This window comes from Choloepus didactylus, chromosome 18, assembly GCF_015220235.1.
Source record: "Choloepus didactylus isolate mChoDid1 chromosome 18, mChoDid1.pri, whole genome shotgun sequence".
Lineage (NCBI taxonomy): Eukaryota > Metazoa > Chordata > Mammalia > Pilosa > Megalonychidae > Choloepus > Choloepus didactylus.
The window spans coordinates 4,690,045-4,716,553 of NC_051324.1; the positions used below are offsets into that span (position 1 = coordinate 4,690,045).

The 26,509-nt window shown below is 50.6% G+C and overlaps 1 protein-coding gene and 1 long non-coding RNA gene across 2 annotated transcripts in view; one reads left to right on the forward strand and one right to left on the reverse strand.

The window, feature by feature from the left end:
* The window catches only part of HS3ST3B1 (heparan sulfate-glucosamine 3-sulfotransferase 3B1), a 44,278-nt gene extending 34,798 nt beyond the window's left edge, over nucleotides 1–9,480 (reverse strand). The window contains exon 1 of the mRNA XM_037810009.1: nucleotides 8,504–9,480. Within this exon, the coding sequence (XP_037665937.1) occupies nucleotides 8,504–9,060 (557 nt within the window). The 5' untranslated portion in view covers nucleotides 9,061–9,480. The remainder of the gene's footprint in view (nucleotides 1–8,503) is intronic.
* On the forward strand, nucleotides 9,453–11,675 carry LOC119514297. Its single transcript, XR_005212781.1, has 2 exons — nucleotides 9,453–10,006; nucleotides 10,520–11,675. It is a non-coding gene; the product is annotated as an uncharacterized LOC119514297 (long non-coding RNA).
* Nucleotides 11,676–26,509: the final 14,834 nt, after the last annotated feature.

Here is a 26,509-nt window from a genome sequence, read left to right on the forward strand (position 1 = left end):
ATTCATTGATGATAGCAAAAGACTTAAAAAGGTCACCTTGCACTTCCCTATAAAATATTTCAAGTCAATGATCAGCTTCCCTGCTTTGCTCTCTTTAACCCTCCCTCCCACCCCCACTCTTGGGGCTTCTGTGAAAGCTCTTTGGTGGGAACAGGACATTTACTTCTTTGTGGATTTGAATTAACTGGCTACAGGAGCATATGCCGAGTGTCTGGAGACTCTGGGACCATCAGACTGGAGAGACCCGGAGAGCAGCTCCAGGGCACATCGGGAGGACCCACCAGGCCCGGCCGGGAGGAGTTTCCAGCCAGAGAGGAGGGAGGGGAGAGAAGGAGGAGGTGGCATCAATGAGCTGGAGGTGAACTGTGGATCTGTAACTGTTCATTCTGGGTCTGGCCCGATCCTGCATTCCTTCAACAGCAAGGAGCAATGCCCATGGGAGCTACCTGCCCTTTTAATACCACTTTTTCCTGCACCTCTGCAAAAATAAATAAATATAGATAGATAAAATAAAATAAAATAAAATAAAATAAAAAATAAAAATCCAGAAAAAAAGGATGCCTCATCCCAACCCATGACAGAATTCTCGGTACACTGGCGCATCCTGGGAGGTGGGTGGTGGAAGTTTTTACGACCCCAAGCCTTGGACCGCGCTGGAGGGTGGGTGACGGGCGCGTCCCCCGAGGTCCCACCTGCAGGCCCCGCCAGGAGAGCAGAGGAGGGAGGGTGCCGGGCGAGGGGGCGGGGGCTCGGGGGGCGGCAGGAGGGGGGCGGAGATTCAGGGGCGCCTCTGCCCGTTGCCTCCCTCCTCTCCGCTGCATGCAACTGCTCCGCCCTGCTCTCGCCGCCTGTCCTGAACCGCCCACGTTAGAGAAACGACGCTCTTGTCACTGGGCTGCTGCGCTTGCTGGATCTCAGGTGGGGCGCCCACTGCGGATGGGGGCGCGCTGAGGATCAGGTGCTTTTCCCCCCAAAGAAGAAGTGAGTTGGAGACGGACTCGACTGCTTCTCTCCTCTGGGAGCAATCGGGCCCTCCTTCCTGCCCCAAAACAAGGGCCTGAAAAAAGACAGTTTCCTCCAGCTCTAAGTCATTCATTCATTCAGGATCCTAAGCGAAAGCTCCCGAGAGGGACCTGCCCTCCAAAAGGCAAGGAGCGAGAGCAGGGGAGAGACGCGGCAGAGGAGCAGGTGCCCCACTCGGAAGGCCGGGCCGGCTCCCGCCGATTCCGCGCCACTTCCCCGATTCCAGCGGATTCCCAGCGGGCCAGGCGGGCGGGACCTCCCGGGCTCCGGCGGGGCGCGCTCCCTGCGCCCGCCCCCCTCTGGGCGGGGCCTTCCCGTAGGCGAGACGCCATTGGCTCCCTGGCGGTCCCACGGGGCCAATCAGCACTGGAACGGAACGCGCCGGCTCCGCCCACCGCGGGTTCGCGCGGGTCAGCCAGGCTCAGCCCGACAGGTGAGGCGGGGGCGGGGCCGGGCGCGTCATGTGGGCGGGGCCGGGCGCGTCACGTGGGCGGGGCCGGGCGCGTCACGTGGGCGGGCGGCCGTCGGTCTCCCGGGCCCGGGGCTGGGGGCGGCGATCCCCGCGACGCCAGGCCGCGCTGACTGTCCCCCGGGCCGGCCGAGCTCGGAGCCAGACCCTCGGCCTCCTTTCCAGAACGCTCCGCCGGCTGCTAGAAGGGGGCAGACACGTGGCATCGTAGGGGCCCTGCTTGGAGCCATGTTGGACGGTTCCGCCCCCGACCTGGAAAGGGGGGTCTCGCCGCACCCCCACTCCTCATACCCAGAACGGGCGTGGAAAATCCCGGGGTGCTGCAGGCTCCATGGCCTCGCACGGCCCCAGGACGGTCTTTGAGCATTTCATAGGCTCTAGCCATGTTAAGTGCTGAGGCAGCCTGGGGAATTCTGAAACAATCTTCTGCCCCACGTTGCTTGAACACACACGGAATCCTCCACATCTTCGTCAAAGGTGTTTAAAAGTACAGACCCTTTGGCAAGAAATAATCTAGCCTCTAAAGACACACACGCAACTTGAGGTCTGATTTTTACACGTGGGTTGTGTTTTGAAGAAAAAATATTTTACTCCAAGAATGTATCTGTTCCATAATAAATGTATCCACTTCAAGTCCCCATGAATAGTGAGGCGTGTGCCTATGTAGACACACTCCTTTAATGTGGGAGAAAGTGTAAATTGCTCCCCGGCAGTACTCTAACCAACTCGATCTCTGCAGATTCTAATTTTTGAAAACAGCACTCTTTGGAAGGCAAAGACTGTCAAGTACAGTTTCATCCAAGGGACAACAACACTTTTTTAATGGCCCAGTAACTATAGGCTATTTTTAGTATTTTTCAATTCACAGAGAGGTGTATTTAAGGGAAGAATTTAAGATACAGCTACAGAATAAAGTAAATTGATTTCACTCCTAACTAAGTGCAAAGGAAACTAATAGTAGGGCTTCAGTAGCATCAGCAGTATTTTACACATAGCCTCTTGGCTGCCAGGAAGATGATTTATCATCTCATTATTAAGATGGTAATGCTCCTCAGACCCTAAGCTTTTCCCCAAACATTACATCTTGGTATGAAATAAATAAATAAATAAATAAAAATAAAAATCAGCGTACACTAGCATCAGTTTTTACTTGGTTTCATTATAGCTTGGGAGAAATATGGGAGTCCTAGCAAAGTAATGTCTTAAATATTTATTAAAAAAAACTTTCATGCTCTACATAAAATAAGTCTTCAAACATGAGCAGAATCTCATTTCTTTTCAGTCACGGTAAATGTTTTATTTAGGTGGGCAGCATATTGTATTCCTTGCCCTTGAAAATACACCATGTGCTTAGGGAATTCATTTTGCTGGGATTCCTGTCGATTCAACCATCTCAGGATCAAAGTTTCACTAACTGTCCAAAATCATCCACTAAATGAGAGAAGGAAGCCCCCTATTTGGAAACTGTCTCTATTCACAGCAAAAGAAATGCTCTTTATATTCTCCCTTTAGAGTGGACATTTTGTGTTTCTGTCCATCAACTTAATTTCCGTGTTCACATAGAGTAAGAACATAATGTATTTAAAAAAACACACAAGATGACTGACATAAAAAGTAGTCAGCAAGCAGTTTTAGTCTTGTAGTTCAGTTCTGAAGCTTTAACTAAATGCCACCTCCTCATTCATAACACTAACTGACTGGTGTGTGTGTGTGTGTGTGTGTGTGTGTGTGTGTGTGTGTGTGTGTGTGTGTTTAAAATTCTTGGTGCATTTTTAATTCTAAATTTTAGCGATGCAAAGGGTCATCTTATATAATCAGGAAAACTTATGTCCTTCAACAGGGTTTTAAACAAAAAGGTACATTAGTATACATACTTGGAATGAGGTCCTGTAACATAATGATTTTTCAAAATGTCAAATATTTTACTCTATTTTTTAACAAAAAACTCACCCCCCCCAAAGAAAAACAAACTGTGACATGTCATTAAAATTTCAAACTACCCAACCTGAGCTGGGAAACTCTTTTTTAATATTAGCCTATATTTAATTATACATTTTCATAAATTTTTCACAAAATCTAATTTAGTCAGCATTTAATTTCTAATTCTACTGTTCTAATTGCAGTATTCTCTCTTGATAAGTAGTATTCTAATTGTAGTATTCTCTCTTGATAAGTACTTTTTTTTAAGACAGGGGCTGCAAACTAATTTTTAGAGACCTGTTCAGTAATAATGTATCATTTGGAAGATAATTAAGTGTAATTTAATTCATGTACTTCAAAATTTTATTTATCTAATACAAATCAGTTGCTATTAAATATTGACTATTTTATTAACTCCGAGCATCTGGGAAAACACTTATGATTAGGTTAATTTATGTTATATTTCCCCTCAACTTGTAAAAGATTAATCAACCATTTTATGGTCTAATTTAGGTGCCTAATTAAAAACAGAGTTCAACACATGCTTACACTGCCTTGCTAATAAATCTTGACAGCTTCTTAAAGTGATGGTTTATATTTCAAATTGTTGCATGCATATAAATGTAAATTTTTTTATCTTCACCCTAGTAGCTTGTAAGTGAGCAGAATATTTGCTTTAAATTCCAGGATTGAGAAAGTGTAATTACTTCAAAAGGGACTGTCCCCAATCTGATCTTGTGTTAAATTTCCCTCAGTGTAGACAGAAATGGTTTTTGCCACTAGGTTTTTAGAAACAGACTCAGAAAATAGGGAAAAAAATAGTTTTCAGGTGTTAAAAATGTAGGGAACTTTCAGATAGTTTTCAAGAGAGGTTTCTGAAGTTCCCCAGTTTTAGAATCTAGTTCTACAGACATCTGCCCAAAGTGTTAGCTTTGATTGTCTTCTGATTAAAAGGTGTGAGTTAAGTACTCGGTCTCGATTCGGAACATTGAACTTTTTTTTTTTATGAGTAAATTCCAAGAAGTTTTGAAACATGTCACTTAACCCTATCTCCTCCCACACCTCCCAGCCTGAAAAAGGGCAAATGGAAGGAAATAAATCTGCTCAGTAGATACACTCACTAGGTTTCTTGAGGGGTATTTTTGTCATTTTAATGACAGCTTTGATTCTAGCTGTCCTGTGCATGAAATGAAACCTCCCCAGTGAAGGAATTGTCCTTACTCTAGTCATAAACCAACTTTGGATTTAGTAAAAAGCCTGATCTGGGATTCATATTCTTTTACAGTGAATGACAAAGTGAGTGAGCTACATACATTGAAGTCAGGGGAGGCACTGCAGAAAACTGCCAAACTCGTTAAAGTTAACCAAGATTTGAACTCATCCTGGAAGACTGACAGCATGTTTTGGTCCTGTGAGCCTGAGCTCTGGAGCAAGGCTTCCTGGGTTTCGTATATTAACTCTGCCACTTTCTAGCTTTCTCAGACTTTGGGCAAGCTACTTAACCTTTCTCTGCCTGCGTTTCCTCATCTGTAAGAGTGCCTGCTTTGCAGGCTTGTAATGAGGATTAAATTTGTTAATCCTGTAGAACTTGAAACAGTGACTGGCACACAGGGAAAATGCTCAGTAAGTGTTAGCTGCCATCATTATTAAACCATACACACACACACACACACACACACACACACACACACACACACACCCCACAACTGCTTTTTACTGGGTTCACAGTGTCAGATAACTTCGTACAACTAAAAAGGGAAAGGAGAGTCAGCAGAGAAGAAAAAAGTTTCTGCCAGAGTCAAAGGCATATTTCGGCATCAAAAATAAAAATCAGAAACTGTTTGGCTAACTTGATTCCCAAACTGAGGTCATTAAAATTTATGGAAAACTATTATCCTGAGACATACCACTACCTAAACTTAAGCCAACCCCAAAAGAGAAACTTTTTATAGGGCTTAAATATTTCATTTTAGATCATTCCTAGTTTAAATCAACATTTTGAGCCTAAATGTACAGGGTCAGTGCTTTTGGCACCTTGGCACATGTGAATTTCTCCTTCACCGAGGCCTCCTAATTCTCCACCACCACCATCACAACCACAACCGGGAACAAAACTGTTCTACCAGGTTGTTCTAATAAGTCATCCACGAGGGCCTCGTTAACACGTGCTACATACAGGGGGCCTGATTCAAGAGCTGTATAATTAACTGAAAAGGTAAACCCAGAAGAGTCTTAACCCCAGCCTAAAACAAACAGTTTCTAGAGCAGATGGACAGCACCTAACAAATGCCTCTGAATCTTGCAACCAGTTAAGGCAGCAGCAAAGCTTGCACCCTCGGGCCAGTGGCTGGGGTCCATCCCACCAGGACCCCTCTTGCTGGGGCCATGGGGTGTCTCATTCTGCCAAGCGGAGGGAACTACAATCAAATCCCACTGATGAGGCCACTTTCAGGACAGCAGATCAGCCCGTTAAACCCATCTGGGCTAGGCTGGCACAGTCACCGTCCAGGCCTCGTTCTCGAACATCACATTGCTGACCCTCGGACCCCTAAGTTTTGTTTTTTGCTTTTTGTCCTAAATGCCACCGACTTCTCTCGCATCTCTCATAGTTCCCAGTTTTGAGGACCTGTTTTAACCACGTTTCTGAACTGCAACTCTCTCTGGTTAATTATCATTTTCACTCTGCTCCAATCGGCTGCTGTGCAGCGACAATGCAGCAGACAGCAAAGCGCTCAGGGCCACGTCGCCTCCCCGGGCGTGGTCGGCTCCCAGTTAAAACGGCCGCCTTCAAAATAATTGTGAAGTCCGCACGTTTGCCCAGACGTCCAGAATATTTTTTTATTTATTAAACATTTCCAATTAAGCAAACAGCATTTAAAAGATACTCTTCGCCCCTCCTTATCGGAATCCGCTAACCCTGCGGGCACGCCGCGCGCAACTGGGAGACTTGGTGGCGTTGGCAAGTTGAGTCCTCCCGCCTCCCGGTCCGCGGGGTCACCGCCGCGAGCCCTGAGCCCCCTCTTCGCGACAGTCCCGCTCGGGGGCTGGGGGAGGTGGCTCGGAGGACAGCGGAGCTGTCGCCACCCGCGGCGCCCCGGCGCCCGTCCCGCGCGCGGCTCCGGGGCTGCGCTCCCCGCGGCAGGCTCGCCGCCAGGGTTTCCAGCGCGACTCGGGTCTTCTCCAGCCTTTTGGAGCCAATCCAAAAGAAGGTGGCAGGCGGAGGGCAGCCGCCTCCGGGACTGCGTAAATCTTCCAGTGGGGATTTCCACAGCCAGCCCCGGGTGCTTCCAAAACCCGCCTGACATTCAGGGCTCACTTACTTTCCTGCCAGGTCCTCCCAACCCGGCCCCAAGTGTGTGTGCTCTCGGAGGATCCCGGGCCGCCTCGGGCCTCCGGAGACTTCCACCTGGAAGGGCGCTCGTCCCGGCCTGCCAGCCCGGAGGCGGGGCGGCGGCGGCAGAAGCAGCGCCCGTGCAGCCGATCGCCGTGGCCGACGCGCAGAGAGGGCCCCAGGAGCCCGGCACCTGACAGCCACCATCGCCTTTCCTCCGCCGCGCCCTGTCAGGGGCAGTGTCCCCCCCGCTGCACAGACGGGGGACCCTGGGGCTCAAGGAACGCGCCGGCTGCCACAGCCAAGACGTGAATCCAGGGGTCGGGTTCCGGAGCCCCAGTTACTAACCACACGTGTCCACGGCCTGGAAACGGTGGGAAGGGTGACTGTCACGGATGGCTAAACCTCGAGACTTGGGCAACTCTGGACCATAATTAGATCATTAAAGACAATGGGGAAGGAGGAGGGCGAGGCTGGGAAGGGAGCGCTTTTAATCCTCCGGGTCAACCCCACATTCAACGTTTGGCCACTTTTATCCTCCATCCTCTCCCCTTCCCGAAAGGGGGTGGGGAAAGGGAGTGGGGTTCAGTTCGCTTCTCTCCTTTTGTTTCCCTTATTCTCGATCCTCTCTGGGGGGCTGATTGGGCCTGGGGAGGGGGCGCTGGGGCCCGAGGGAGTCAGGCTCGCCAGGGCGGTGGGAGGACCGGAGAGAGGGGACCGGAGACAAGGCCCGACCCCACACCGGGTTGCCGGAGGCCGGAGTCGCCTCCCCCGAGGGTATGGCAACCCAACAGCTCACTCCAACGACCACTAGCTGCTAGAGGCGGTGCAGGGGTCGTGATTATGACCCCGGGACCACTGTCCTTTTTGGCCCATGACCCAACCCGAGGACGAAGTTTCCGGAACCCGCGACATGGAGGCGACGCGCATTTCTCAATCCCTGCTCCCCAAACAGTCCTTATCCCCCGCTGTGCAAAAGGACCCGCAGAAACACGAGTCCCCGCCCTCGCTCTCCCCGCACCCAGGCAGGGAAGCGGAAATGCGCGGGCCGCGCCGGGTGCAGTGCGCCCCTTTGCCCGACAGGGACCAGCACCGCTCCACGCTCGGCGCGCGAGCCCGCCCCGCTCACACTCCTGAGCCCCCGCGGCTCGAGACCCAAGCGGGTCCTGATCCGCTTCGGGTTCCGGCAAGGAGGACTCTAACAATAAAGTCAACATGCTCGGCGGGACGTCCCTCCTTTCCCGACTCCATCCCCGTCTCCATAAACGGAGCAGAAGCTGCTCTAGAAGTTGGCCTACAGCGGGGCCCGCGACTGGCGGGACGCAGGACGCTCCTGCCAAGCTCCAAGAAAAAAAATAAAATATGAATGTCGCTGGACTGATTCGCATGGGACACGGCCACGGTGAGTGGCTCGCGCGCTCCCGGGTGTCGCGTCCCAGTCGCTGCCCCGCTTCTTTGCGGCGAGGTCGCCTGACTGATTCCAGGGCATGGTGGACCACTAAGCTGCTAGCCCTCGGCGAGAAGTTTCCGTGCGCTGCGGGGAGAAAGGGGTCCCGGGCCGCGCGGGTGGGGAGAGGGTCTTGGGGTCTCGGCGCTGCCAGTCCGCACCGTGCGGCGGTTCCAGGCCTCTCCCCGCCCCACGGTGGTCCGAAGCGATGCCCCAGCCCCTTCCCCAGCACAGGCCACGTCTCCATCCTCTCCCGGGCTTGGAAAGAGATCGCCGCCGGCCCCCGGTCCCTGCCCCTCGCGGGGAAACTCACCGGTACCAGGCGAGGCCCTTGTCGTAGCTGCGGTCGAAGAAGTGGGGCTCGGCGCCCACGGCGCGCACGTCGGGGTGCACGCGCAGGAACTCCAGCAGCGCCCGCGTGCCGCCCTTCTTCACGCCGATGATGATGGCCTGCGGCAGCTGCTTGCTCCCGGACCCGCTGAAGAAGCTGGAGATGGGGCTGGGGGAGTCCGGCACCTCGGGACTCTGCTCCTCCTGGCTCCCTGCGCCCTCGGCTGCCTCCCTGACCGCAGCCGGCGGGGTGGCCGGCGGCGCCCGTTGGAACGGCAGCCTGGGGGGCTTCCCGTCCGGCGCCGCGGCCAGGGCTGGCGGGCCGTGGGCGGCGCGGGACCCGGAGCCCAGCAGCAGCAGCCCGGGCGCGGCGGCGCAGGAGCCGGCGCACGAGTACAGGAACATGTAGAGCCAGACGCAGAGCATGGCGAAGAGCAGCGCGAGCTTCCTCCTCACCGGCGGCGGGGGCGGCGGCGGCTGCTGCAGGAGCCCGCCGGGGACATCGAGGCAGGATCGGCCGCCGCTCAGGCGCTGCCCCATGCGCTGCCCGCGGGCGCGGCGAGAGGCATGGCTCAGCACATGGCGCGGGTCCGCCGGGGTCGTGCGCGCAACAGCAGGTCCCCGGGCCGCCCGGGCTGCTGGGTTTATTGGCCCCGCGCGCCCGCGGCCGCCGCTGCTGCGGCTGCGGCTCTTCCCCAGGTGGCGGCTGCGGCGGCTCTGGACATGTTTCCCGGGGAGGAGCCGCCCCTGGAACGGAGGAGGGGCTGTGCCCGCGGCGCGACGCCGGGCTCCCGGAGAACACCGCGGCCCCGCGCTCTGGCCACTCCAGACGGCGCGCACGACCGCTCGCGGGGCTGCCTCGTCGAGGTCCTGGGAACCGAGCCTCGGGAGCGGCCCCGGCCCTTCCTCGCGGAGGCTGCGGAGCAGAACTGCGCAGGAAGAGAGCCCAGCTCCGAGGTGGAGGGGGCGGGCCGGGCCTTGCGGAGTGACAGGCCGCTTCACCTACCAGGAACCCCGAGCGCCATGCAAATACCGGCGCTTCGCCCTGGGCTCAGCAGCCAACCCACTCCCAGGACACGGGGGTGTGGAAAGGGTTCGGGGCGGTGCAGAGCGTTCGGGAGTTTTGCTATTGGTTGCGGGCTCTGGGGGGCGGAGCTAGGGGGCTGCAGACCGAGCAGATGGTGAAGGATGCTGGAGCGCGCAGCGCTGGGAGAGGCCGGGCCCGGCGAAGTGGTGCGCTCCGGCAGCCGCACGCATTTCCGCACTCGCTCCCCAGGAGCCGGCCGCCGCTATAGCTGCCCAGATGTTATAGATGCAGATGTTTCGCGGGCGGGCTGGTGATGATTGCACGTTGCCGGGTGGGGAGGAGATTGGAAGAGCGACAGCCAGGCGGGAGATGCCCCACACCCGCCCATCCCAAATCAACAACTCGGAGAGGGCCCCTTGCCGGACCCGCACCGGTTTAGGAAGTTTAAGTGGAAAGCAGGTTTGGAAATCTCTGTCAATATATATGTAAGTCTCTCCTCTTTCTTATTCTATGCCAGGAGTTGGTTTCCCTCCGGCTGCCTTAACTGGAATCGGCGTAAACTGTTCTCAAAAGTAAAATCTTCCCCGGCCTCCCAAACTGCCCAGAAAAAGTTACCGGAAGGAAAGGGGGAAATTACCAGGGAGACAAAGTCTCGGGGAAAAAACAAAAACAAAAACAAAAAAACTTTCCTCGTCAAAAGTGAGCGTGAGATTCACACATAGAAAGTTTTATTCGGATATGGGTTTGTTGGGACTTTAGGTTTGCGAAAACGATCAATCTTCCATTTTCCCTGGAAAAATATTACAGCCCACATTCTCCTGGAGTTTAGGCCAGGTCTCCTGCCTTCAGGTGACAGTGTGGTTTGGCGATCTGCGACACTGTTGATTAGATATTTCCCCCCCACCGACTTTTTAAAGTCAAATGTCAACTTGGAGGCAATCGATCACTGAGTTGTACTTCTTTATTTAACAGGCAAAGTCCACTCGAAGCCGAAGCCGCGCTCCTGGGTGCTCTCCTGCAAAAGGACCGTGCGGGGGCGGGGGTGCGGGGAAGGCAAGGAAACGCCCCTGCTCGCTGGGGGAAGCGGGCTAGGGGCGCCGCACCCCGCGGAATCCTTGCCCCGGCATCGGCATTAGGAAGCTCGGGGCTCTCGAGTCCATCCTGATCGCGCTCAGAAAGTTTTCCGAGGCGGCCCCCGCGCCCCGCAGGGCCAGCAGGCCTCCAGCGCCCCGACGCGCGCCGTTCCGGGACAGGACGTTCCTTCCGACTCCGATCCCAGCGCAGCCCCCGGGGGCTGAGTGTCGCCACGAAGTGACCCACGAGGGCCGCCGCCCGCGCTGGCTTGCATCCTCCCGGCAGGCTGACCCCGACTGGCCACCGGGCCGGCGCACTATTCCCTCCTTCCTTCCTGAATAAGTGTCCCCAAGGATCCCCGAGTCCCCGCAGCGCCGCCCTGGCTCCGGTTCCCCTCCACAGGAAAGCCAGTCTGCCCTTAGCACCTCCGGCCCCAAAACGTGCCGGAGAGGGGCGGCGAGGACCCGGGTGGGTCGGGTGACATTCTCAACCACGGCACCGACGCGCCCCAGCGGGCTCGGCGCCGCCTCTTGATAACTAGCTTGAGCCCAAGACATTTTCCTACAAAACTGTTGAGGGGGAAATAATTTAGGTGTGGGATTTGCCTCTCTTTTCTATTCGCAGAGAGAATTTATTTCCAAGCCTTTCCATCCTCCTCTCTCTGGGATGTGGTTTGTTCTTCGCAAGGGACATATACGCTCTTCTTTTTTTTTTTTTTAAACTCATTTACTACTAAACCATCTTTAATTTTTAAAACATGATAACAAATCTGTTAATGAGCACTGGCCCCTTCTTTTTAGTTTGAAAATACGAGCGGGAAATCTGACTGTCTCCGAAGAGAATGTTTTCAATGTCGTGTTATTTAAGGAAGAAATGAAATCGCTGCCTTCGATCTTTAGCCGTCTATGGGTTTGCTGGCTTTTGTGGATTTTTATTTTTTGATGTAATGGTTCATGATTTGTGTGTGATCAGGCGAACTGTAGCTTCTACGTGGCTAACTTCAGGCCTGGGCGTGATTATATTATAATCTTAATAAAAATGATCTCTGTCTTGAGCGGGGGGTTGCGAATCCTTGATTAAAACCAACCAACCAACCAAACAAAAAGTTGGTTGCAAATCGAGATATAATAGGGATTTTTTTTTTCCCCCAGGGGCGAGATGAAGGAGGAAATGGAAGTAAAATAGGGGCGTCGGAAATTGCCTGGGGTGCCCCGGCTGAGCTGAGCGCTCCGGGGCCAAGTGGCTACCCTGCCCCACCCTGAGCCCATTCAGTTTCCGGGGAGTTGGTGGCGCGCGGTGAGCTTGGGGCCTCCGTCCCCCGAGTCGGCCTCGGGACCCCGGCAGCGCGGGAGCAGGGCCCGGGCCTCACCCTCGCACACTTTTCGCCCACCAGGCTGGTCCGCCCCCTGCGCTCGGGAGGCCGAGGAGGCGCCCCGATGTCCCCACGCGCGGCCATCTACCGCACGGGCCCATTCTCGAGACGCAGAACTCGAGGCTCCACCCGGGACAGAGCTGGTGGCGGCGCTGACTGCGAACCCATTTGCACCATTTCCCCACGGCCTGAGTCTGGGTCTGGGCAAAGCGCTGCCACCAAAACCCAGAGGAAAGTTTACTTTTGATAAAAGTTCGCTCTTAGAAAAATCTAGAAAGGAAGGAATTCAGTTTGCAGCGCACCCTGTCAAGCTCATGGTTTTATTTACTTGGATTACTGAACTGGGGTACGCACCTAGGGCCCCCAAGGATCCTAAACTGGGGGAGCCCACTCCTTTCCTTCTGCCAAGGACCTGCTGTGCGTCCCCAGTCTGGTCAATCCCCGGCCCTAAAATTCCTCGTCTGTAAATTGGGGTGGGGGATGGGGGGAACTTGAGCCATAATACGCCCCCACGGTATTTTCCTCCTGAAACGCTTCCGATCCAGGCTCCGGAGGGGAGGCCCCGCAGCTGCTCGAGCCTCCCTGCCAGCCCCCCAGCCCACGCCCCACCTCCGCTCTCTGCGGAATCGCCAAGGAGGCATTTCCTGGGGCCGCCCGAGCCGATGGCCCCGAGCCCCAGTTCCTGCCCCCGGACGCGGGGTGCGCAGCTGTGCGCAGCGCCGGTGGCCGGGGAGGGAGCTGAGGCCCCCAGAGGCCCTTCTTCTCCTCCCCGGGGCGATTCAGCGCGTGGGGAGCCGCTGGCCAAGGGTGGGCCTGGAAAATCCATCTTCACAATGGCTGGAGGGCAACACCGAGGAGAAACACGGCGCTGCCCAGCCCTGCGCTCCTTCGGGAACCTGCACGGACCAGCTGAAGTTGGACCCACCGCCCCGCTGCTGGGGCTAAATGCAGCGCCTACCAACCAACGGTGAGCACTGCCATTTTGTGGAGAGACCTCTACAAACCTCACAAAAGGGATGCGCTTGGTGGTTTGGTAACTTGTGCCAAGAGCAGTCCTGGAGGATGATTCCAAATCCATCGTCCTCCCTGCGGCTGCTGTGGACCCCCACTATTCCATTGCCCTCTGGCCAAAGGGGGGCAGGGAATGGGAAAGTGGGGAGACTGGGGTAGAGGTATTTATGCCCCAGGCTCCCTCTTGGCTCTGTTGGCAAGATTGGTTGCTTTCCCTCCCTAAAGTCACAGCTCCTGATTTCTTCTTTCCTCTCCCTTTTCACATTCAGTCTACCAGTAAGTCTTGTCCATCCCACACAGCATGTCTTGAAACTTCTCTTCATTGTTATTGCTACCATCTTAATTCAAGCCTCCATCTTCTCCCCTGGTCTTGAGCAACCGTCTCCTAACTCCAATCCACTGGCCACATTACAATCAGGAGCTTTCAAAAAGTGGACCCGATTCCTTTTTCTTCTTCAAAGCCACCAGCATCTTCCCAACACACTTCAAATAAAATCTTCACCCTTTACCACCTTTACAAAACCCTGAATGCTCCAGCTCCTACTGACCTTTCCAAACTCATCTTGCTCTAAGCTCCACTTGATCACTACCTTCCAGCCAATGGGCCTTTTCCCAACTCCTTGAACAGCCCCCGTGCTTCCCTACCACAGGGCCATTGCACCTGCTGATTCCTCTCCTTGTAATTGCTTTCCCCTCACTTTTGCATGGCTGGTTCCTTCTTATGCTGGTTTGGGTATATTATGTTCCCCATAAAAAGCAATGATCTTTAATCCAATCTTGTGGAATATTGGGATTAGGTTGTTTCTGTAGAGGTATGACTCACCCAACTGTAGGTGAAACTTTTCATTAGATTTTTTCCATGGAGGTGTGGCCCCACCCATTCAGGATGGTTCTTGATTAGTTTACTGGAGTCCTTTAAAAATGCTGACTCAGGACCCCCAGGTGCTTGCTCGCTTAGTTCAGAGATACTTGGAGTTGTGGACCCCTGACTTTGGCTGCAGCCGAGAGAGACATTTTGGATATGGCCGTTGAAAGTAGACTTTTGCTAGTCTAGAGTTTGCCTGGGAGAAACTAAGAGAACATCCCCAGATGCCTAGAGAGAAACATCCTGGGAGAAATCCATTTTGAAACCAGAACCCTGGAGCAAACGCCAGCCACGTGCCTGTGTCTTCCCAGCTAACAGGTTTTCCGGATGCCAAATCGGTGTCCTTCAGTGAAGGAACCCAATTGTTGATGCCTTTGTTTGCACACTTTTATGGCCTTAAGACTGTAACTTGGTAACCAACCCCCTTTATAAAGACCAACCCATTTCTGATATATTGCATAACGGTAGCATTACCGTTTAGATTTCAGTTTAAATGTCAGTCTTTCAGGGTCCTTTCTGACCATTTAATCTAAAGTAGGCCTTCCCTAATTTGACTCCACTTTTTTCCTTCCTATTACTTTTGGCAATTTATAACTATGTTGCTATTTTGTTTGTTCACTCATCACATCATCTTTCTCCCATACTAGGAACACACTGAGTACCTAGCACATTGGCTTGCGTATCATAGGCTGTCAATATACATATTTTAAAATAAATGAATGAATGTAATTTGTGAGGATAAAATTTAAAATGCAGCTATGCCTAATAATGTACCTGCCACATTGTACAAGTTTAGCAAACAAATTCTACTTCATTGAAAAAGCGACTATTTCTCCAAAGGTATCATGGGCTGGTCTTGAAAATTCAAAAACATTCCCACTGTATTTGAAAGAAGAAACAGATACGCTTTACGGAACCCTTGGAGGGGGTGGTTCTCAAAGTGTGGTCCTTGGACCAGCAGCACCAGCCTCACCTGGGAACTTGTGAGAAATGCAGCCAGAAACTGGGGGCAGAGCTGTGACAAGTGCTCCAGGTGGATCTGATGTCTGGTCCAGTTTGAGAACCACAGCTGAGAATTTTTACTTTACTGGGGTCCGGTTTATAGGATAGCAGACTCATCTGCACCACCACCACCGATGAAGAATTTTAGTCACTTCAACATTTAAATGAAAAAATTGAACTCAAATCCAAATTTTCTATCAAATGCCATTAAAACCTTGAACTTCGCATATCAGCGAGAGACAGCACATCTTCTGGTCCTCAAAATGGAAACTGCGCGGACAGGTCTGTATTGAAAAGCCACCTTTAGAGATGGATCTCTTCCTTCACAGCGAGAGAGAGCATGGTTAGAAAATGGTAGAAACCACGCTGGGGAGTTCAAATGCCCTACAGTAAATAGCTCAGGGAATTGAGTGAGTTTTTGAAGTAGCAGGTGGCAGTGCGAGAGTCTTTGAACCAAATTCTACTTAGTGCCTGGTTAAAAAGGAACCTTCTTGTTTCAATCGAAGAGAAAGTCTCCAGAGGTGTCCAGGGCTGTCAGCGGTTGGCATGAGCTCTCTCCCCAAGGTCTGCACACATTTATGAGATGGTTCCATTTGATTCCTCTGAAACAGCACGAAATTATAGGCCACAGGGCTCTGTTAACCAGCAACCAGAGACTTGCTAAAGTCACTGTCTCAGTTTGTGGGGCTGGTGTAACCAAGGACTTACGGAGGCCAGACATCCCAAATCGGGGTCTCTGCAGGGCCATGCCTCCCCTTCAAGGGGAGACCCCGTGCCTCTCCACGACGCCCCTTGGTTGGAGGCGACATGACTCAATCTCTGTCCCTGTCACCTGGCCGTCCCTCTGCCTCTCTCTGTGCAGATTTTGTCTCCTTGTCAGGTCCTCACGCCTCGTCTTAACCAATACTGTTTTCAAAGCCCCTATTTCCAAATAAGCTCACATTCACAGGCTGGGAGATTAGGACTTGAACATGTCTTTTTGGGGGGACAAATCAAACCTTAATAGTCATAGGAATTTTTCTCAAACCAAGCCCAAGGAAATAGAGCTTGGGATCTTTTCTAAATCTTGAAAGATGTTTGCCCTGGAATTTTCCCTGGAGCCAGGTGTTTGCTACTCTGCTTTTGGGGAAAGCCACCAGGTTCTCCAACCTGATTTTTTTTTTTAACATTTTCTTATTGTGAAATATAACATATATACAGAAAAGTGATAAATTAAAAAAAAAAATACAGTTTAACAGGTAGTTATACAACAAATTTCAAAGTAGAGTATGGGTCACAGTTCCGCAATTTCAGTAGTTCCTTCTGGCTGTTCTAATATACTAGAAACTAAAAAGAAATATCTATATCATGATTCAGTAGTCACAGTCACTTGTTAAATCCTAACTTCTCTGTTACAACTCCTCCCTCTCATTTGATCATTTTTTCAGTCTTCAGGGATATTTGGGCAATGACATTCTAAGGTCTTCATGTTGAAAAGGGGTTGTTGACATTATGGGGTAGGGGAATCCAACGGTTGATGTTCTGGGAGAGACTGGTGCCTCTAAGTTCCAGGGCTTATCTGGCATAGGAACAATCTGGAAGTTTTAAGTTTCTGGAAAATAAACTTAATAAGTAAAATTTTTATAGAATCTTAGAGATCTGGGTTTTCAGGAATACTGTTGGTCCAACCTGATTTTAATAAAAGGAAATGCCTCCTATCCCTTGTCCCACTTCTCATCCAAAATGCCGCTGGTTCCAGAGCTTTCCGTATTTTGCTCACTGTCTCTTTATTCCCACCACTAATGTCCCTCTGCCTTCATTTCACTATTGATGCTTTCCCCTCATTCATTTCTGAGCATTCTTTTCCATTTTCCATTCTGTCTCCCTCTAGAAATCACCTTCCTAACCTACCCCTCATTTTCAATTCCCAACAGTCACCAAACAGGCTGAAGTAATAGATCAGTGCGTTTCCTGTCGTCATAAATGCTAGACCAGTCTTCCTCACTTTACTAAGTGCATTATGGAAAAATTGGCCATCCAAGGAATACTATTTTCTCATTGACTTCCATTAGCACTTTATGAATTCCTCAAGTTTGAACTTTTGGGAAACAAATTTGAAACAGGGATACCTGGTACTTTTTGTGAGGTAGGTGGTGTGAGTATAAAATGATGCTGACTTTCCTAAGCCATCCATGGAATCAGGTACGTTATTGAGTGGTGGAATTGGTCTCTACACGTGCTCTGCCCAGCTTTTCAACTTCCAGAGGACATTACCAGACTTTCAACCCTATTTCTATCTGCTGGGGTCAAAAGCACGAGTGTGAATCTATCAGAAGTGAGGTTGGTGGACAAGACACTTGGATCCTTACAAATGTGTCTCCAGGAGGTTAATGGCAGAAGTGCTTTGTTGGAAATAGTTTTTCCAGTCACTACTACCAATTCAAGGCTCTGAATAATCCAGAATAATCTTGTCCAAACGCCGAGTTCTGCCTGTCACCTTCAGTGGTTCTTGGTTGTGTGCACCTGCGGCTCTCAACCTTGGTTTCATCCGCAGGTAGACTATCTGGGTCCAATTTTAGATCATGTCACTCATGGTCCCAGGACCCCTGGGGAAGTTAACTCCTCTGTGCTGTCCTTACTGTGCCCACATTTCCTCGGCTTGAAAAGGAGTCTGTCACGTTGGATGAAGGCCCACCTCGCTTCAGTCTGGCCTCACCTTAATAACACCTTCAAAGATCCTATTGCAGATGGGTTCACACCCCAGGACCGGGGCTTTAAGGCTTGAACATATCTCTGTGGGGGCCATGAGTCAACCCACAACAGGTTGGCAGTGCCTGTAAAGGGCTGTGAGCAGTGCCAGGTCTGTGGCGGGCAGCCAATGCACACGAGCCCTTCTTATCATCACTTAAATGCTCCTGGCCTTGGCTCACCTGCTCTGCGTGCTCTCACCTGTGCTGTCACCCAGGATGCCCCGTGATTCTCAGCGAAGGAAGCAGAGGGAGGGTGAAGTCAGAATCTCTGAGGCTGGAAAACCCACCAGATATTCTGATGTACCCCACTCAAGAGCACCTTCCTCCGCCCCCACCAACATACCCCGTGGATCACCTGGCGGCAGGATAAAGTCTGAACTCCTCCCGTTCCTGATACCTGTTCTGAAATCTGGTTCACAGGCACAGGGAGGCTCAGGTAAGGGACAACGGGGAGGCTCAGGTAAACTGGAGAGCGGCACCTACCACCTCCAGGCCAGCGTTGCCCAGCGTTCTTGGATCTTCTGATTCTCCCAGCAAGGATGGAAATCTGGGTTTTCATGTGAAACCACCTGAATCTCAAATGTAAGCTGATTTTGAATGTCGCAAATTCAAAATAAAATTTAAAAAGAGCCCTGGGGGCCATTAATTTTTGAGCCAAACACTGGACTGCACTGCAGCTTCTGCCTTTGGGACTCCAGGTCCTAACCTCTGGCTCCACAAACCTCTGCTCCTTCCAGATAGTTCCCAAAGACCAAGAGAAAATGATGGTGTTAGAGGCAAAAGGACTTCTGGGTGCGTGGAGTCAAAACTCTCCTCTTACGGAAGAGAAAGTGGTTTCAAAAAAGTGAAGTGACCTCCTGAAGGTCCCCTCGCTGCCTCTGCTCCCCTAAATAGCAGTCTCTTCATCCAGAAACTTTTAGAGATGTGCAGTCTCCCTGCACAAACCCTCCTTGCTTGGGTTGTCCATTTTCTTCTGTATGCATGCATCTTAGCTCACCATCCAGGGACCAACTCTTTTTTTTTAATGCAATTTTTTTATTATTAAATTCAGTTTTATTGAAATACATTCACACACCATACAATCATCCATGGTATACAATCCACTGTCCACAGTATGATAACATAGTTATGCGTTCATCACCACAATCTCTCTCTGAACATTTTCCTTACATCGGAAAGAACCAGAGCAAGAATAAAAAATAAAAGTGAAAAAAGAACACCCAAATCATCCCCCCCATCCCACCCCATTTGTCCTTTAGTTTTTATCCCCACTTAAATGCAATTTTATTGGGATTTATTCACACACCATACAATCCATCCAAAGTATACGATCACTGGCTCACAATATCATCACTTAGTTGTGTATTCATTACACAATCAATTTTAGAACATTTTCATTACTCCAAAAAAAATAATAATCAATATATCCCATACCCTTTATCCCCCTCCTCACCCCCCATGATTGACCCCTAGTATTGATGTGGTACATATGTTAATCTTGATGAAAGAATATTAAAATATTACTGTTAACTATAGTCCATAGTTTGCAATAGGTACATTTTCCCCATATATCACTCTATTTTTGACTGATTGTAATAACAACATATATTTGTTCTAGTTCATGAAAGAGCTATTTTATATTTATACTGCCAATCATAGTCATTGTCTACCACAAGATTTCCTGTGTTACACATTCCCATGTTTTAACCTCTAGCTTTCCTTCTAGTGACATACATGACTCTAAACTTCCCCTTTCAAGCACATTCACACATAATTTGGCACTGCTAATTGTACTGACAACAATGTGCTACCATCACCTCCATCCGTTGCCAAACATTTAAATTCAACCAAGTTAAAAATTCTGCACATATTAAGCAATCACTCCCCATTCTCTAGCCTCATTCTTTCTCCTGGTAACCTATATTCTAGATTCTGTGTCTGTGAGTTTACATATAATTAGTTCTTCTTAGTGAGATCATACAATATTTGTCCTTTTGTGTCTGACTTATGTCCTCGAGGTTCATCCATGTCATCACATGTAATAGGACTTCATTCCTTCTCACTGCTGAATGACATTCCGTTGTATGTACATACCACATCTCGTTTATCCACTCATCAGTTGCTGGACACTTGGGTTGTTCCCATCTTTTGGCAATTGTGAATAATGCCACTATGAACATGGGTGTGCCGATGTCTGTCCATACAGAGACCGACTCTTTTACATCCTTATAAACCCTCCTCCGGCCCTGCCTGCCAGGATCTAGCACAATCCAGACCATAGTAGGTGGCTGACAGATTGTTGTTGCTCAAATTAGTTAAAATATTTAAGCACCTTGGTTGTTGCATTAGAGTAATGACTTAATGAGCGTTTAAACATTCATACAGATAATGGCAATCCGTGGTCTGCTTTAGCCTTCCCACCCCCAACCACAGATTCTAAAGGAAGGGAGTTTCTGGATACTCCACTACCTGAAAGCCGCCTTCTTTCCTTCATTTCTTCACCATTTGGCCTCGATTGGGTGCCTCTGGGGGCCAGGAGCTTTGCTAGCACAGAGACAGCTGGAAATGAGAGACCAAGCTCCTGCCCTCACGCAGCTTACAATCTATGCAATAACCTCGAGAGCACTATGTGCAGATGTTATGAAGATATACCCTCATTATAACAGGGGCAGAGGCATGCTGATTTCATAGATGAACACAACAAAGTGATTCAGGTGGAGATTGAGACCACTGCATATCCTTCCTCATCCCCTCATGTCCCTTCCCGGCAGCTCAGCAACAAACAGGTATTTCCTGAGACGACTGAGGAAGCCCAAATAATTCGTGCCCGTGAGGCAGCATTATAGATGGATGAGCACACACCTGGAAGAGGACCCGGGCACCTGTTTGTCCCATGTAGGAAGGAGTCTATGATCCTTTAAAACAGCATTTCATGACCTTCCGTCTGCCCTTGGCTTCAGTGACCCCGAGGATAAATACAGATACTCTCTGAAGTAATGATTCAAGCAGTTTGATCCCATGGGGTAATTCTGGAGAAAGTCTGTTCTCCTGAAGCTGGGCTCTGAGGCTCTGATCTGGGTGCCTTTCAGGGCCCATTAATGTTTGGCAGTTGTTTTGCTAGTTGGAAGCCCCCTCCTCTTTTCCTCTCCCCGGGTTAGATCTCATCCGATTCCATGGATTTGAAGATCGTGGTTGCCTTGATGACCTCCAGATCTCTATCTCTAGCTCAGTCTTCCTGTCTCAGAACCACAGCCTCAGATGTCCGACCCACCATCACCACTCGGAGGTCCTATGGATATTTCAAAATAAATCAAGAGGACGCTTGATTTCCTCCCCCTCAAATCTCCTCCAGGAAATGCCAGCATCATCTCTTCAAGTCAGAAAATGAGGCGTTGTCCTTAAACCCTTCCTTTCTCTTTCCCTTGTCCATCCAACCCAGTCTATCAAGAAGGTGGTCACATCGCCCCCCACAACGTATCCACATCTCCCTCGTCCATCTCTGCGTCTCCTCCACCACTGCCTTTTTTTTTTTTTTTTTTTAAAGTGTACAATTCAATGTTTATTTAGTATATTCACAGATAAATGCAACCATCACCATAGTCAATTTTAGGACATTTTCATCACCTCAAAAAGAAATCCAGTACCCTTTAGCTATTACTCCCCTATCCTCTCATTCTTGCTCCCTACACAACAAAACCCCCTCCCCCATCAGCCCAGCCCTAAGAATCCACTAATCTACTTCCTATCTCTATAGATTTCCCTCTTCTCTGGACATTTCATATGAATGAAATTATATATATGGTCTTTTATGACTTCTTTTACTTAGCATAATATTTCCAAGGTTCCTTCCTGTTGTAGCATGTATCAGTACCTCACTCCTTTTTATGACTGCATAATATGCTGTTGTGCAGATATAACACATTTTGTTTATCTGTTTATTAGCTGATGGACATTTAGGTTGTTTCCACCTTTTGGTTATTACGAACAATGCTGCTATAAACATTCATGTATCCTATTTACTTTTTTTTTTTATCTTCATTTTATTGAGATATATTCACATACCACGCAGTCATACAAAACGAATCGTACTTTCGATTGTTCACAGTACCATGACATAGTTGTACATTCATCACCTAAATCAATCCCTGACACCTTCATTAGCACACACACAAAAATAACAAGAATAATAATTAGAGTGAAAAAGAGCAATTGAAGTAAAAAAGAACACTGGGTACCTTTGTCTGTTTGTTTCCTTCCCCTATTTTTCTACTCATCCATCCATAAACTAGACAAAGTGGAGTGTGGTCATAAGGACCACTGCTTTTTAATGTTTCTCCTGGGCCTTTACTAACAGCCTCCTAGCCAGCCTCCCTGCCTCCACTCCTCCCACCCTCCAATCAGTTCTCCACGGGCTAAAGAGTGATGCTCAAGGGTCAACAGGATCCATGGCGCACCTCCAACTTCAACTCCTCACTGGCTTCCCGCTGAACTTCAGTGGGGCACCAAGGCCTTGCTGACCTGACCCTGTCCAACCGCCCACCTCGTCTTGGTCCCTCCTCTCCCTCCTCATGGCCCTGCAGCTCCCGTGGTCTCCTTTCAGCCCTTCAAGTGGTTTCCGCATCATGGTGTTTGCCAAGGCCGTTGCTTTGCCTGGCGTCCTTCCCCTGACTCTTTACACACTTGCAGCCTTCATGCCTCACTCAGATATCCCCAGTTCAAGCTCAGCCCCCACCAGACCAGCCCTCACTGATGCTGTATTACCCCTCACCCCACTTCATGGCACGTTGAGAACTCGCAACCATCCCAGCTGTTGTTTACTGGCCTCTTCCACTAGGAGGGACGCTGCGTGCAGACAGGATCTGCATCTGTCTTGTTTGCTGCAACATCCCCAGTGCCCAGTGTCACGTGGGCAGTGCTCAGAACATGCTAGAACCCTCCTTCCCATGAAGGAGTGGCAAAAGTGGAGGGAAGACGATATCTATGAGGTAATATAGAAGAAGTCTGAGGAGGTCATGGCCGCTAAGGATGGTGACACTGGTGGGCTAAAGACGTTGAACGGGTAAATGTGGGGACAGTGACTCAAACGCGGCCAAGAGGGGCTCATCTGGGGAAGGGCACAATGGTGCAATGGATAAGTGCCCAGTGATGCCAAGAGCCCATTTAGTTGGGACTCCCGGGAGGTTTGGAGTTCAGGAGATCATATGAATGGAGCTCTTTTGGGCTGAAAGGAATGAGGATGCTGGTGTGACCTCAGGTGACAGGAGTTTATTATGGGGATTCCAGAGCAGGGGAGGCACAAAAGCCCTCCTGGTAGCCCCCAAAACACCTCTCAGGACCTAACCGCAGTTGTGCAATGAGGTCTCACGAGGAGCCATTGCCCACTTCTCTCGTCACCCACCAGCAGAGAACATCCAGTGCGCTTTCCTCTCTGCCCCTGACCATGCACCAGCTGCCCTGTGTCCCTGTGCCTCCCGGCTTCTCCTGTCTCTGCCACTGCTTTCCTCCCTGGGGGCTCTCCACCTGCACCGCTTCAGACAGGGGCTCTGGTGGTCCCAGGGGTCCCCACCCCAGTTCTGCTGGTCCCTGTTGGGCTGTGGTCCCAGGCCCCTGGCAGGTGCTCTGCAGCCTACAGGTCTCTCCTTCGAACGGTGGTGGTCTGGAGAGCAAGTCGAGTGACACACACAGGCAGCTTATGCTGAGGAGACGCCTGCGCCCTTCCGTTTCAGTGCAGACTCAGGGAGAGCGGCCCAGAGCCTTCACCAGGTCTTCTGGGAAACAAAACCTGAGACGTGGAGTAAGGGACTAACAATTTACAGGGGTGTGGACTAGGGGAAAGGGAGTGGGGTAGGGCAGGGGTGCTGGGAGGTGGCACCCTGGCAGCTGCACCTCGGGGGAGCTTCGAGGAGACACAGGAGGCTGTTTCAGACATTGCTCACCCGGCAGGCAGGGGTTCTCCAGGGGCCCTGGAAGGGGGTCCGAGGGAGTGAGGGCTGGGGGACCATCGGCCTGGCCTCCTCCTCCTCCCTGTGGCCCCTCCAGCCCCTCAGGAAGCTGCAGCCCACCCCATGCCCCACGGTGTGGAGTCTCGTTCAGATCTGAAGGAGGGTGACCAGCCAGATGGGCCCACAAAGAGTGGAAAAGAAGGAGGTGGCTGAGAGAATTTGAGGGGAACACAGTTGGCACCCACTGTAACTCCTCCTCCAGACCTGGCTGGCGGGAAGAAGCAAATCCAAAGACAGAGTGGTGCCTGTGGGTGGAGATGTGCCGTGGAGGAGGAACAAAACAAGGCGGGAGGACTGCCAGGTATGAGATCAAAGGGAGTGACTGGACCCTTAAAAATGGACGTTGTTGTCAATGAGAATTATGGCAGGGGACGTAAAAGAAAGAGAAGGGTTAATACAAGGCTGACGTGAGATGCCTTCTGGAAGGACCATAATGGCAGCAGTGATTGTCACGGAAGAATTAAACAGATGATTGGCTTGCACGCCATGGATAATAATGGAAAAATGGCATTGAGTGACTGGACGTGGGGAAGGCTGTTTGCCCTTCTTCCATGAGACCCCTGGAAGACCACCGGGTGCCTGCCATGGGGGACGCTCCAGTTAGGGTGAGAGGCTGGGCGAGGAAGGAGGAGGTTTGTGGTAAAAGAGAGTTTACCTCAACAGAACAGGGAAGTCCATCGAGGCTGTGAGAAACAGGCAAAGGAGTGTTTGGGTTCGGGGTCTTTGGGTGTGAGGAAAAACAGCTAACAACCCACTTTAACAGGGGTTTTTTAAAAAAGGAGACAACAGCTAACTTCATGGCTGTCCAGGGATAAGAAGCAAAAAGTGGGCTGGTCCGGAGGGAACTAGAACCTGGAAGTTCGGAAGAAAGGAGGAGCCTTTCGCCTCGCATGGAGCTGAAGTTGGCTCTCCTTTCCGGGTCTCTCTGGACATTTCCTCCATCTTCTCTCTGCAAACCAGTTCTGGTGGCTCCTCTGCTGTTCCTTCCCTTCAATTTGCACCCCCATGGGTACAGCTTGCCATGCCACCTCCTGACTCTATGTGCAGTCTATGTTATTGCTTGGCTCCAGCTGCTAGTCAACTCTCTCTTCCCCAGGAATTGGCATCTAGGACCCCAACACACTCTCTGATGGGTTCTTCTGTGGGCTGGTTCTCCTGAGTAGGAGTCCACAAAGATCACCTGGAACAAATGCCCCAGGCCCACCCCTTTTCTGGGCTGGGCATGCAGGAGGCTGGACTATGTCCCCTGAGGATGTCAGGGCCTAATCCCTGGAACCAGTGTACATTACCTTATATGACAAAAGATTGGACGAGGTTAAGGATCTTGCAATGGGGAGATGATGCTGCATTATCCAGGTGGGCCCTAATTGCAATCTCATTTGTCCTTAAAAGGGTGGTGGAGGGAGATTAGACATGGACAGAAGAACAGAAGGCAACTTGAAGACAAGTGCAGAGATTGCTGTGATGTGGCCACAAGCCAAGGAATGGCAGCAGCTGGAGGAGGCGGGCGTGGATTCTCCCGAGCCCCCGGAGGGAGGGCAGCCCATTGGCACCTTGATTTCAGCCCCGTGATGCTGACTTCAGATCTCTGGCCTCCAGAAGGGCGACAGAATTGATTTCTGCTGTTTTAAGCCACCCAGTTTGTGACCATTTGTTACAGCAGACCTAGGAGATGAATAGTACACATGGGGAGGAAGTAACGACTCATTAGGCCTCCTAAATTATGGCTTCTGCAAGAAGGAAGAGTCAAGAGAACTTAGGGATATGGGTAGAAGGAAGGTAGGAGAGCTCAAGAACTCAATTCAGTAAACAGATTCTGTGCCAGGCACTGTTCAATGCACGTGAAATGTGAAAGCTTACTCTTGAAAACCAAGAGCCAAAATGCAATGTGCCAAATGCCACAAAAAAGATGTCTGAGGGAAAGAGCAGGAGGAGAAGATTTGGGTCCTCTTTAGGAAGTAGGAAGGTAGGAGCAGTGGGGGATCAGGTCTCTCAGCACCCAACCAGGAATAGAAATGAACAGCTGCCCAGAATGAGTGGGTAAAGCAAGAGAAACCCAGCCAGACCCGCTTGCATGCAAACACACACTCACGCCCACACCCGACACTTCAAGGCATTATGATTTCTTTTTTTATCTTGTTCTACTTGATAGCCTCTGGCTGTGTCTACATCAGGCCAAAACAATTGGGCAATTCAGCAAAATCATTAGTGAAACTAAAAGTTCTGGGAGGCAGCATAGCGGAGAGGAAAGAAGATGAATTATTTAATTGAGCACCCCCCCACTATCTTCTGAAATGGTTAGGAACTGCTCCCCATGTTGAAGATGGGGGTGCAGAGCTTGGAGGGGCTCGCACCGGCTAAGGGGCAGAACCAGAATTAGAGTTGGGATCTGTCTGACTCCCAAAGGCCTGACTTCTCTGTCTCTAGGCTGAAGGGGTGAATCGACACGCTCTCTGAGACTTTGGAAAGCAGTCTGCCTGAGATGAAACACTTGAAAAAAGTGGGGCAAAATTCTGTTGAGAAGTCACCTCACCGCAGTAGAGACAGTCTGCTCTCCCACCACCGCCACCTCCCACCACCAGCCCGGTTTCCTCTTTAGGGAATTCAAGAATAAGCTTCAGGGGAGCCAAGAAACCTCTGAAATTGTGAAATTGTGAGGGGATAGCTTCATTTTCTGGGTGGAGAATCTCTCATCATTTTCTCAAAATAGGTTATCCTCATTGCTTTCGACGGAGAAGCCATTCCTGGTTGGTGAGTAAACACCAGCTGCCCACAGTCCAGTAAAGACGGTGTTTGCAGGGAGGGGCTGTGGGAACTTATATGATTTACAAATAAATGTTTGTTTTATTTTTTGGCACGGGCAACTTCTGTGGAAGCAGTTCTGGTCTAACTTAGGCATGATATGAA